The following is a 13,336-nucleotide window of genomic DNA, read 5'->3' as shown; positions in this document are numbered from 1 at the left end:
ACATGTTGAGGCTTTCACTAAGCAGCAGTAAGAGCAAATATAGCAGCTAACATTTCTGACAAACAACATGTTTTCATCAAATCAGATTTACCCATGTAAATTTACATGTTGTTGGCTGAAACCTTAGTTGCTGTGGCAGTATGTTCCAGTATGCTCCACATCTCCTCCCATATCTTAATCTTAAACCTGTATTTACTGTAAAAGATGATTGTAAACAAGTATATGTACCTCTACAAACAAAATGTTTTCATGTCCATGTCATATGCTCTTGTATTAACACTGACAAAGTCAAAATCTTGACATCGAGAGGTAGATCAAGAAAAAGGAGCATTAAAATAATGGCACTTTATTAATACAATTTGTAATACTAATACATGTTTTGCAATTATTAATAATAATAATAATAATAAAGCTAAATAAATAGTAATTTAGAATTCTTGTGAAATGTACATGGTCTCTCTCTACCTTTTGAGGGAGGGGGTTGGTGGTTCCTGTTTTTCTTGTTTGAATATCCCTGCATGTGCATCACAAAACACTGTTAAATCTTAAACATCCCAGCAAAAGAGCAAAAAGTACAGGTGATAGATGCCCTCAGACATGTTGATCAATGTGTATGTCTAGCTTATTGACGGGACCTGTATTGTGTTACCCCTCTGTTCAAATGCCTGATAAGGAGTTCTCTGGAGGAGAAATACAAAGCCACAAGGTCACTTGTTAAATTCCATTTATTATATATTTATATATAGGTTATAAACATCACAAAATAGAAAGTTGAGGAAGGTCTTGCACAAAGATATATATATATATAATCAAGTAAAAGAGCAACCTTAGATTAGTCAACAATGGCAATGGAAGCAGGCATATTATCACATCTGGGTTCAGTGCTGCAGCTATGTTAGGAACATTCTTATTTTATAATTTGTGTTTTAGTGCAAACAAAGTCTTTGCAGCTCTTGGCTCCAAGGAATTATTCAATATTAATAATAAAATAGGGTTTTATAATATAGATGTTAAGGTTGCTCTTTTATTGCATATTGTTTAAGAACATACTGTGGTATTAGTTACAATAAGGTCTCAGGGTCATGATGTTCAAATGATCTAATATTCAATATATATAATATACCTCTTACATTTCTAAGCATCAAATGGTATCTCATTAACATAATAAATTTAATTATAAGCAATATCAATAGTAAAATACCTGAATATAAATAACATGCTTTGAGCAAAATAATTGTTCATTTACAATGGTAGTTCAAACAACCTAAGTCAAGAGCTGTCAAGCTTTTAGAAATAGCTAAACCTATACATTGCTTTGTGTCAAATGCATTTTTTTTCGACTGAAGGCCACTTTCAAACAAAGCAATCTATACGAGGATGACATCAAGTCTTATCACGAGATGAAATATATTCCAACAAAAATTCCTAATGAAGTGGGAAAACAAATAGGTGGCTTGATTGTACTTCTTTGTCTATCAAACAATAACTAATATAGCAATAATGAAAAAAATAACCACACAACTACGATATACTTAGGAAATAATACTTAAGTACTAATAAACAGTTGTAATATTACAACACTGTAACAAGGTATAATATAAATTTCTGATATAACATTGGTTGGAAAAATCAAAACTGGGTGACTATTACAACATGAGACCTGGCTGTGCCTACTATAATGAGAAGGCAATGTGTACTTCATAAATATTGTGTGCTTCAAACATTTTCTGCAGAAACTGCACAGATCATACATGTTCACATCTTAAACACCTGAACAACTGGGTTTGTGCCTAGTCTACATGCAGGCTATTAACTCTTCTGAGTGCAACAGGATCAAAACAAGCCAAAAACAACATAGGGCAACTTTTGTGTTTTGTATTTATATACTGTACTGTTTGTGTGTGCATCCATCTGTGTGAATGTTTCAGTATGTATGGGAACAGAGAGAAATAAGAGAGAGAGAGAGAGACAGAAAGGGAGATTGTTCACATATATACACATATATTTCCATATCAGTGTTCAATTTGCTAAATCACACCATGTATTTACAGTATGTACATATAGTGTACTGACATCATTATCATTACTATTTAGTGCTATACTATATAATATCATCCAAGAGATGAGGGGTACCCACCCAGTCCAGTGTTCTTGGCTCAGATGCAGCCATGATCATGCACATAAACTGCTTCCCTGTTCTCTTATCTATTGGGTAAATCGTAGTAGGAGTGAACCTTTTGTTGCTCTCCACAAACTCACACAGCTGATTATAGATTTTGGGGTACTCATGACGAAGGAAGACTCCCCTGGTCCTGAGCTCACGCTGGATATTGACAAAGCACACCTCTCTGGCTTTTCTTCCCTCCTCCCCCTCCTTGTCAATGTCTGGTGTGCCTGGAGGCGGAGTGAGGATGAGCGTTTCCATTTCACTATCCTTCTTTAGTACCTTTTTGTCAGGGCTTGAGGAAGCCAAGGACACCTTTGCATATTTTCGAACTGTTGGTGCTTGGACCCTTGGTGAAGGTCTATTAGGCACTAGTTCACCAACAGCTATGGATACATTCAGAAGGAAACATTCATTGGGGTCGTACTCATTACCTGCCTGCTGCAGTTCCTTGCAGTACTCGCCTAGGTTGTCCTTGAAGCCATCCAGCTCTCTGAGAGATAAGTATGTGGGAGACATGAGGAGGCTCTCGAGCCCAACTTGCAGGAAGTTGTCAGCTGTCTCTGGATTAGCAAACCCCAGAAAGAGAACGCCTCTCCCTCTGGAGAGGTAGCCAGCTTTAGCAACACGAGAGAAGGCTTTGTGGATCTCTGAATTCTCTCTGCAAAACTTAAGAGTGTGTCGACACACACTGCTGACACGACCATACAGACATGTCTCTTTATGAGTCTCCCAGTCATCCCTGCGGCAGTTTCGTGAGCAGTAAAAGGTATAGCAACTGTGACATGACTTGAAGTACAAACAGGCGTTGAACATACTCTCAGTCCGGTTGCACTTCTTGTTAGCACATACCATAGTGTCGTCTTCATCTGTGCTGTGGTCTGGAGAACATTCTTCAGCACTCCTTTGTAAAGCATCACACCCACTATCAGGGTCTTTGATTGTGTCAGGGCTGGATTTAGAGGACAAGAGCTGTGTGTTCAGAGATCCTAAGTTTTCAAGTCCAGAGGATCCTCTGTCTTTGTCATCGTCTTCAGTAATTAGTTGTTTTAGCTGGTCCAAAAGGTTTTCACTTGACTTTCTGCTAGTTGGTGGTTTATAATCAACAACCAAATCGGCTAAGAGTTCATCCAGTTGCTCTAGACTCTGCTGGAGAGAGAAGTTGTTGTGTTTCCTGTCTTTGGTTATGTCTGCTGTGGTGGATGGCTGTTTCTGATGCATAACTCTGGGAGATGGTGTCTTTTCACCATCCAGTGTGTCCCAGCTGACAGAGTGCACATCACGTCGCTTGTTGTTGGCTGCACATATGTCATTGTCTGTTATGGTGATTTCAGGCGTTACAAACCAGTGTCCACTCTTGGTATTCCTCCACGGATTGCTTGAGCCCCTCTCTAACGAGTTTTCAGAGAGTGACAATGCAGCATAACGCCTTGGCGAACTTGAGAGGTTAAGTATAACAGGCTGAGATGTAACATCAGTGGATGCTCCATGCCTTGCTTGGTAAAACAGGTTCTCATAGCTTCGTCCACGAGGCACTGATTGCTCTCTGTCATGTCGTGGATATAGAATATTGTCCCAAGACTTGGAGTGGTTTTTAACCTCTGCTCCCAGTCTGCTTGTCTCCACACAGTTGTTAGTAAACCACGGGGGTATACTGGGGTCTGGCCTCACTCTTGGTGGTGTGTGCTGAGAGGACTGGTTAGAGTAGCCAGATATGCTTGAGCGATACCAGTCATCTGAAAAGGCCTGGGACATTCGTGGGCGGCGACGACCCTCTGTATGATATGGCCTTGATGGAAAGTACTGCTCCTCAGGAGAGCTGAATGGTTTGGAATAAAACAACCTTGAGTTACCCATATGGTATGGATTGAACCGGTTGTCCTCTCCATAGTAAGATCTAGTCAATGGAGTTTGAGAAAAGTATGATCCTGCCTCACTTGTGGAGTAAGGCCTGCTATATACAGAGTGTGCTGGCTCTCTGTTGGACAGGTGGTCTGTGTAATATGACCTGACAGGAAGGGTGTGCACCCATCGAGTCCTTGGATCATACTGACTAGTCATTGTACTACCATGGCTGGTTAAACTGGACCGATCATCCTGAAAGTATGCTCTAGAATATGGATGGATGGGATACCGAACAGGGTCCTCTGTATAGAAAAACTTGGTTGGTATGTTAGGATTTGAGTAAGCTCTTTGTTCTTGACTGAGATATGGTGCTGTTGGTGATGGCATTCTGTGCGTGTCTAGATGCTGGTAAGAGATGGGAGACATGCTGGTGGTATAGTGGTATCCTTGTCTAAAATCTCCACTGTAGCATTCGCTTGGAGTGGGCGTTGGTGAGGAGACAATCTGCCGTGGTACATACAAACCTCTACTGCTACTGGCCTGGGAGTATCTCTGCCAAAGATGCTCAGTCCGTACATTGGGAACCTGCCTAGATGTGTGCTGCAGTACAGCAGCATCTGGTTTAATGTCCACACGGCACCTGACATGAGGGGTTATGGCTGGTTTATCCGGTTTATCCTCCTCAAAACAGTCTGAGACATAGAGGGGAGAATGAGGCTGCAGTTTGATAGGATGCACCTCATTCAAAAAAGCTCTGTTTGAGGAGTAGGATTCTCGATGTGTTTCAGAAGTCCTCAATGTATCAGATGCAGCCTGAGGTGCTTCCCTCCCCTTCCTGGCTCCTGGAGGAGACACTGAGATGGGCACAGGAGTGAGGGTGGCCTTAATTCTTGGAGCACTTTTAGATCTTGTTCTCTTTTTAGAATCCGACCATGTAAGATGGCTGGTTTTGTCTTGGCTGGTGTGCTGCTGGAACTGTCTGGTGTTAAACAGATCAGGAGACGAAAAGCGAAGATGCCCCTGTTGATCTAGTCCATTCCACATTAGATCTTTGTTTAATGTCTGATGCTCTGCCCTCTTGTAAGGGTACTCCATTGAGGATGAGAAGGACTGTGGGTCATCCAGTGACTCGATGAAGTCAAAGCTACGGCAGTGTCTTTTGTTGATGATTTCTGGTTTATCAATCATTTTCAAGTCACATTGCTGGGAGGAGTGGAGAGAAATGGAGTGGTCAGTGATGGGATTTAGAGTAATGTCCCGATATAGAGTCGATGCCAGTATATCAGGGGGATGCGTCCGTGTCATCTTAAAGGAACTTCAATGCTCTCCATTCAGTGCGATTCAAGATCCACACAGCCTGTGGAAAAACATAAAACAAATACAACTGAGTGCACTTTCAATATGTGTATAAACAGTATATAGGTTTAAAGCCCTGAAAAAAGACCATAAGTTGTACATAGGACATAGCAACAGTCAACATTTGCTTGGTCTGTGAATCAAATTTCTAAAATAATCTTTTATTACATTTAATTTATATTTATCTGAGCAAATCTGTACAACAACAACCTTTGTGGTCTGATTCCTGTAAAGAAGGCTGGGTATAAATTTAACAGATGTAGGTACTCATTTACTAACCAGGTTAGAAGATTACATGCCAAACCACAACACTGTATCTGAGCAACATGACAACCAGTCAATATTTTAAAATCTTGAGTAAACGTAGCATATTAGAGGTGGCAGTTATGTATGTAATCAAACTATAACAACAGGTAAGACATGAGTTTTATTTAGGGTGGAGACATGGCATACTAAAATGAGCTCTTCACATCAGTGTAGCCTGCAGTATAGTTTTTTAAATAGAAGAAAATGGAAAAATCATCATACACAATAAAACACCAAATTGCTGTTCACAAAAAGTCTTTATTTTTTATTTAATTTAGAAGTAATTACACTGTATTACTGTAGCATGTATTGAGTTACCATTAAAGCAGGTAATCTTCAACCAATTACATATTAGCGAGCTCACAATGTAAACAAAACTGATGACAAAATTTAAGTTTCAGTAGATGATTAGTGTCTAGAATTTAAAAAAAAAAACTGTGCAATAAAGCATTTTTGTTTTCTACTGTTTGAATTATTCACATCTTATCAATAAATAATATACAGACAACTGCTCTCAACCTCTGCTCAAAGAACATCCAAAGGATTTTCTTTGAAGAATATTGTGGACAAAACGCCAATTTCAACAACAGATTTTTATGTGTCACACACATGGGCTTTCTTGTTGGCACTCACCCACAAGCCAACCCTGAGTTACCATCTGTTCATCGTGATGAGAGAGGACTGACCAGCCATCTCCCTGTCATGTCTCCACAACACACCTCAGTATCACGTCTGTTCACACACCACCAGCCTCGACAGACAAACCTACACTGTTATTCACTGCTTTGCCTGGTTTGTTAGAAATTCTTGTTCAGTGTCATATTGTAGGGTACCTGTGTGTGCTTTGCTGTTCTTAATAAAAAAGAAACAAGCAGCTGTAGTTGCACGCAAGCATGATTTATTTGTTATTTATTTAAAAAGTGTCTATTTTGATGGGATCACCTACATTTAGAATGATCCATTTTTTGCACAGTGTCAGCTTTTCCATGTGTCATGACATTTCTCTGATTACATTAACTTCTGCTTCTACTAGTATTACATTCATCTTTGTCTGCTGCTCTAAAAAATAGAGGTTACATACTATAGATTTATCAGCTGTTCTATTACTATTGAGACCATGCTCACTTGATATCTCGATTATAACATGATTACAGTCTAGGACTCGTTCTGTGTCATGTGTGACATATGGCAGAAATATCATATATCATATTAGTGATGATTTTGGAAATGATGTTTAAACTATATTCTAATAATTGTAAAAGAAAAAAATCAATTAAATCCATCTTACTTTCAGCCTTTCTGTCCTTCTAGGTTAAAATGAATGAGGTGAAATGCTAGTATGATAACGTGGGCCTTGATGAGACATCACTGTATTATACAGGATAAAAATAGGCCTGAAGAAGTGCAGGATGTAAAGAGTGAACAGTCATTGAATAGTTCACTACCACAATCTATCTGTCTCCAACAATGACCCAGCTTTAATACATTAATAGCTATCAGCTCCCCATCAAGCTGTATCAGATTATGTTGTAAAAGGAGATCGGTGGGTTGCAGGGGTACTGTAAAGATAGCACTGCAAAGCTACAGTATATAAATGCCACAAGAGATTAATAAAATATCAGAATTAATTATGTAGGTCTACAGTAAGGTCACCATTACATTACCACTGACCATCACAGTCACACTTCTAAGTCCCTGTAGAATTATTAATAAGTCTAATAATTCATAAGGATTTTCCTCTGCAGTGTGTTTGATCACTCTGATCTTGGACCAAAGATTAGAGAAACACAGCAGATTTGTTTTTAAGAATTTGAGGACAGGGCAAGATGCTTAGACAGACTAAACGCATTCCTTCCGCTATTCATCTTCATGGACTGAGGCTGCTCCTCAATAGAGGGACTACACTTTCTAGCACAAGTATAAAACCACATGCCACATACTGTCTCCATGGCTACAGCACACAGCAAAGAAACCATGAAACACTCCTCGAGTTGCACACTGTGGGCAAAATCTCAGTCTAAAAAAATGAACTCATGATCAATGTGAATTGCCATAAAAGGCCTACTCACAGATCCAGAAGCTGCATTCTCCTGTACTGTATTTGTGTTGTATGAGGTTGTGGTTCTATGCGGTCTAATACTAACTGAGATCATATTCATTTGCATGCCAATTTGCAACTAAAACAACTCCGGAGACTGTTTTCTGCCCGTTTGCAAGCATTTCCCAACAATAACCAATGTGATGCATATTCGCCTGAAACCTCCCCACGGGACCATACCGAGGCGCATTCAGCCTTGAAGCGGTACCAAATACTTGCTCCAATACGCACTTGGGCACCCCTTTTATTTTGGTGCTGCGGCACGGACGGCCCTCCATCCTTTGTGGCTGACCTAATGCCTTTGAGCCCGGAATGACATCATTTGCGAGAGAGAGAAAGAAACAGTGGGTTCAAATCAGGACAGAGCTCGCCGGGAAGCTATAGAGAGGAACGACTTCGGCCAAGTTTTGGAAATGTAAGATTTCACGAGTGAAGGTGTGTGTGTGTGTGTGTGTGTGTGTGTGTGTGGTGCTTACCGTCTCGCCCGTGAGCCGATCGGATGCGGTGGACATGGTGAAGCGGCAGCCAGCTCTCCGTGAGATGCAGCTTCAGCCCTACCGCACCTGCTGTGAGCTTCCCGGAGCCGAGTGCTCGTCCTTCATGCTGCCTTACATGTTGCCTGTTTCACCCTGCGATGTTCCCGCACTTGCTTATGTCGTAGTCTGTGTGTGTGTGTGTGTGGTTGTGTGTTTGTGTGTGAAGGAGGGAAAGGAGGAGGTGTGTCTGATCCTGCGCTTGTGCGCGTGCCTCCGGAGGCGTGGTTGTGCGTGTTTTTATAAGGAAGGAGAAGGGGTGGGGGTGCTGGAGGAGGCTGGGCTGGGTGAGTTGCTCAGTCTCGGAGCAGCAATGCGGTCTCTCGGTTCATCTCTGAATATAGAGCCCTGAGGACAACTGCATGAGCATTTCCGGGGGAACTGCTGGCTGTTTGGTCATCCTGCAGTGTCAGGTGCTTTGTAATCAGCTTTCTCCATCATGACGCGGAGCAGATCTGACAATTACATTTTTAGAAAGTTTGCAGACAGATTAAAAAGACTGCATGAACCGGGCCTGGTCTCTGCTCTCTCCTGGTGTTCCTCCTACACTAATGGACATGCACCAGACATGGTGATGAGAAAAATCAGTCTTGTGCTAGTACACTGTCATTTTTTAATGACAGTGCACTAGCAGGGCTGCAGCTAGGGATTATTTTCATAAATGATTAATGTGTCACTTATTTTCTAAACAATTCATTTATTGTTTGTCCAATAAGGGTTTAATCAAATGGACTTGATCCCTGATTCAACCCTTCATGGATAACCATGACCTGGATCACTGAGAATCTCAACAGAAAATTGTGAAAGATCCAGGTTATAATTTATCATACCATAAAGTGACATCCTCAAATGTCTTATTTGCTTCAACCAACGGCCCAAAACCCAAAGACCTTTAACTTACACTCATGTCAGACAAAAAAAAGCATCAGATCATTGCATTGAGAAGTGGTTGGCTTTTTTTTTTCCTTGAAAAATGGTTCAGGGGTTATTTGATTATATAGTTGGGATTAAATTTCTATTGACTGACAAATCAATTACTCAACTAATCGCTGCAGCTTTGGTGTGATGGACTGTTTATTAAACCTGTATGTCTCCTCTGATAATGAACTGGACTCTATTTAGACTGATGAAATCTGCTATGAGAACTTGGTGGCACCAACTGGCACTTAAATAATGCTCAGAAAACCCATGGAGTTCTCTCTTGCTTGTGCATCGTCTTTGTTGTTTGTTATTATGCAAGGTTAAAAATCAGCCACATTACATCTTTTCCCTGGCCTGCCCTGTGCAACACACATCTGCCCCAAAGTCTCACCTCGCCACAGCCTTCTGCATTGATGATGGGGACAGCTGGCTGTGAGCCCCAGCCCAGAGCATGTGACTGCCGCAGGAAAACTGCTTACTGAAGCATTCTCACGGCAGATAGAAATCACTACAGACGAACTGTGCTGATCAGGCTGAAGACCACAATGATACTTAGCTTTGACAGAGCTCATTTTGTTGCAAGACAGACAGCTTTCCAGTGCTTGAGCACAGTAGAGGATGATTCTTTCTGTTATCTATACTTTTCCTGCCTGCATCCTGGTTACAAAACACCACAGCTAACCGAGACTCCATCTGTGACATACCACGTGTATTAGATATGATTCAGAATGACAGTACAGTGGATCTCACATTGTGCGGCATCCAGCATCCCTGAGAGTGGGATCTATCTGAGCATGTGTGACTCACCCTCTCCAGCACAGTGCATTGGCATCAGTTTGTGTCAGCTGTTGGTTAGCAGGCATAAGTGTCTGTCAGCTGGCTACTAGCAGGTGTCTTAGGCACCTCGAAGGCTCCGTGGAGAGGAAATCAATGGCTCTCTGTTGATTAGAGGCTCCCTCTGACAGGGATCAATCAGCCTTATACCACCACAAAGTAACAACATCAAAGCAGAACACTACATCACTCTGCCTCGAAAACAAGCTTTCATGCTGCTCTGACATATCAGCCATAATGAGCCATAAGGAAGAATCTGGCCATTCTGCTTTGTTCCTACACTGTTCCTCGCTCATGCTGGCACAGTAAACAACCTTCAGTTCTCCAGCTGTCTCCAATTAACTCTATGTAAGATTAAGTGACTCTCTACAAACTTTCTTTCTGATTTCTGCGTTCATATTGGAGGGTATTACAAGAGATGTGGAAACGTACACACACAAAAAGCCAGGCCCCCATTGCTTACAAAGTCCAGCCCAAAAATAGCCAGTGAGGCAGCTACAAAGCGAGTCTTAGCTCCGGTTTTGTTAGACTATAATGATATGTCAGTGAAAACAAGGAAAACACATTAGACAGAGATGTTGGGGCAAACACATTTCAGCTCAAATGTGTCATAAGAAATCCCCGGGGAGGCTATAGGGATGTTGTCTATGGTCCCTGCAGTGGTGAATATTTCACACAGCCAGAATTAGACCTCTTAGACAGACATGTGTCTGGACGTGGGTGGTTTCTTGAGATCATACAGAGCCTTTTTGTGCCCTTTATGAATTATGTAGAAAGTCAGACTGACTGGACTCATGGAAAGTGAAACGCAGCAGTGGTGAATCTGAAGACTCAGTGGGAGATGCACCCAGTCTTTCCTTAATTCCAACTGAACCCTGATTAAGTCCTTGACAAATTAAACCACTCAATCCTCTCCCTCCAACTTTCTTGCCCCAGACGTAATTTACGGTTGTGGCAGTCCATACAGGGCACAGACCATTCAGACCACAAGTTTTTTTTTTTTTTTTTTCCTGAGGATTTAAAAGCAGCTGAGTGAAGTGTTGCTTGGATGCTTTTTTGGGCTCAACAGGGAACCAAAGAATCCACATTGGCGTAGTTTTGATCCCTGGTGGATCAGACTAGATTATACTCAGCAGATTGTTAGGCTTTTCCCAAGTCAACCAGAGCTAGAAACATTCATGTTAGTGTCCTCAGGTAGCTGGTACTGTGTGTTGAAGTGATTCCATGATCAGTTGAAGAACCTCTGCATCTTCAACAGAATGTAGTAGAATATCCTAAAGGGTAGAAAACCCATAAAACCATTAAATAAAAATGTCTCATGCTTAATTAGCAAATTATGTTTACTTTGGCTGCACAAAAAAAGAACATTCCAACCCTCTCCAAGTAACACTCATAAACAAATTCATGTACAAGCCAAACCATTTGGGAGCAGTATCCATGGTAACCCACACTGAGTAGGAGCAAAAGAGACTGAATTGATTTCAAAGGGAATGAAGTAAAGTGCTGATGGGAGTCTTCCATGGAGACCATAAAAATCTACGTCACCAGGATAAGACGTAGGGAGGTGAAAATTGCTTGTAAAGCTACACCAATCTGTAAATGCGCCGCAGGAGGGATTCAGCAGAGCAGCCTCGTATCAACTGTAAATTTAGCAGAAACATACAGTGCAGATGTCCCTCGTGTCCCAGATTATCTCCAGTAGAGATTGATGATTTAAAGTTAACATAAGGTTCAGCATAAGGAGACCCCCTCCAGCAGCCTTGAGGTGGAAAGAAGAAAGGAAGAAAGCCCTGCACTCATGTGGGCATATTCTCAGATCCTCCTCTCAGCACATGTAGGTCAAAGTAAGAATAGTGTAGATATTATTCACAGCTGCAGTGAGCAAACACAAACTCCTCTGTCCTGGTCTCTGGAGTCACAGTAAGACATCCCATGGTGAGGCTTAATTAAATCTTTACTACATACTCCTCTCTCATCCTTCATCATCTGCCATTTTGGCTAAAGAATCACTCAGTCATGTGTGCAAGTTTATTAAAGGGGAAACACATTTGGAACGAAAAAGAAGGGCCTCTCAGTGGGTGCAGTTTCTTTCCGAGGGTGCCTGATGGTGTGAATTATTTGTGCTTGTGCATTGTCACCATTACATTGTTATGTAACAACACAGAAACAGAATGCAGTAATATTACATGTGGAGCAAACCGCTCTCGCTCAGAGTTTCATCAGATTTTCAAACAGTGATTGAGGTCAGCAGGAGGTTTTATAATGCAGGGCTGTCATCAAGGTCCCGCTATTCAAGACTGGACAGACAACAAATCTTTTGTGCCTCGCTTAGGGAAGAATCAATGAGGTCCTTCTAAATATGGATATCATTCACCCTCCATCCCACAGCAGCACAATGCAAAGCAGTACTGAGTTGCACTAATTGTGCAAATCTGTAGGCCATGTATAATAGCTGTAACAGCCACTGTTTCCCATTCAGAGACCACCACCTGATTACTGAATAAAACTGAGTTGTGACATTAGCTTTTCTTTTCCCCCATAAAAGAATGAGAATGAATGAGAACACTTGCTTGTATGTATTCGATTTAAGTATATGAACTGAATGAAGCAAATGTGATTTAACCCACACCCCCCACCTCCCCACCCCCAACCTCCCCGCTGTGTTTGGAATTTTTCCCATTTGAAATCCTGCGTAGTTTGCACATCCCCACATCAAATTACACGTGCAAATCAGTTCTGACACTCACTTCAATTTGCGATTTAATAGCGTCTAAATGTATGTAATTATGCATTCTGGTTTGGCAGTTGCAGCCATCCAGATGCACCTGATTCTCCAGGCTGTTTAAATGGGTCAGCTCTAGAAATATCCTGGCTCAGAGAAGAAGTCGTGAGTGCCCCTCCCCTTTTGTCTTCTCCCCCCTGTCCATAACAGAACGAGACTGCAATTGCCAGCAATACCCTTGAATCCTTCATTTGTGACCCGCAAAGTCATGAAAGTTGTATCAGAATGATTACACAACACTCTGAGTGTATGACTGTGGTGGGAGAAGATCACAATGTCTGCTGTTTTCTTGTGAATGGGCGGCTTAGTTCGCCAGACAGTGATAAACTCTGTCCAATAACAGCCTCCTATCAAGACACTAAAGTCCTTCCTTTGCTAGAGTAGCCTCAAAATGTTATGTGTTATGTGTGAATGATGCTGACTTACAAATATTAGATGCCAAAAAAGTGGAATATCATTATCTGCCAGAGCATGTTCAACATGAAATCATCTTTCCT

General features: G+C 41.5%; 1 protein-coding gene across 1 annotated transcript; it reads right to left on the bottom strand.

The window, feature by feature from the left end:
- Positions 1 to 707: 707 nt before the first annotated feature.
- Positions 708 to 8,547, bottom strand: unm_hu7912 (un-named hu7912). Its single transcript, XM_018669186.2, has 2 exons — positions 8,246 to 8,547; positions 708 to 5,366 (listed from the first exon to the last, which is right to left on the bottom strand). The coding sequence occupies exon 2, from the start codon at positions 5,312 to 5,314 to the stop codon at positions 2,102 to 2,104; it is 3,213 nt and encodes a 1,070-aa protein (XP_018524702.1). The 5' UTR covers positions 5,315 to 5,366; positions 8,246 to 8,547; the 3' UTR covers positions 708 to 2,101.
- Positions 8,548 to 13,336: the final 4,789 nt, after the last annotated feature.

The sequence above is a fragment of the Lates calcarifer genome, linkage group LG13 (assembly GCF_001640805.2).
Source record: "Lates calcarifer isolate ASB-BC8 linkage group LG13, TLL_Latcal_v3, whole genome shotgun sequence".
NCBI lineage: Eukaryota > Metazoa > Chordata > Actinopteri > Centropomidae > Lates > Lates calcarifer.
The sequence above is the reverse complement of the archived record's forward strand: the minus strand, read 5'-3'. Positions and strand labels throughout refer to the sequence as shown.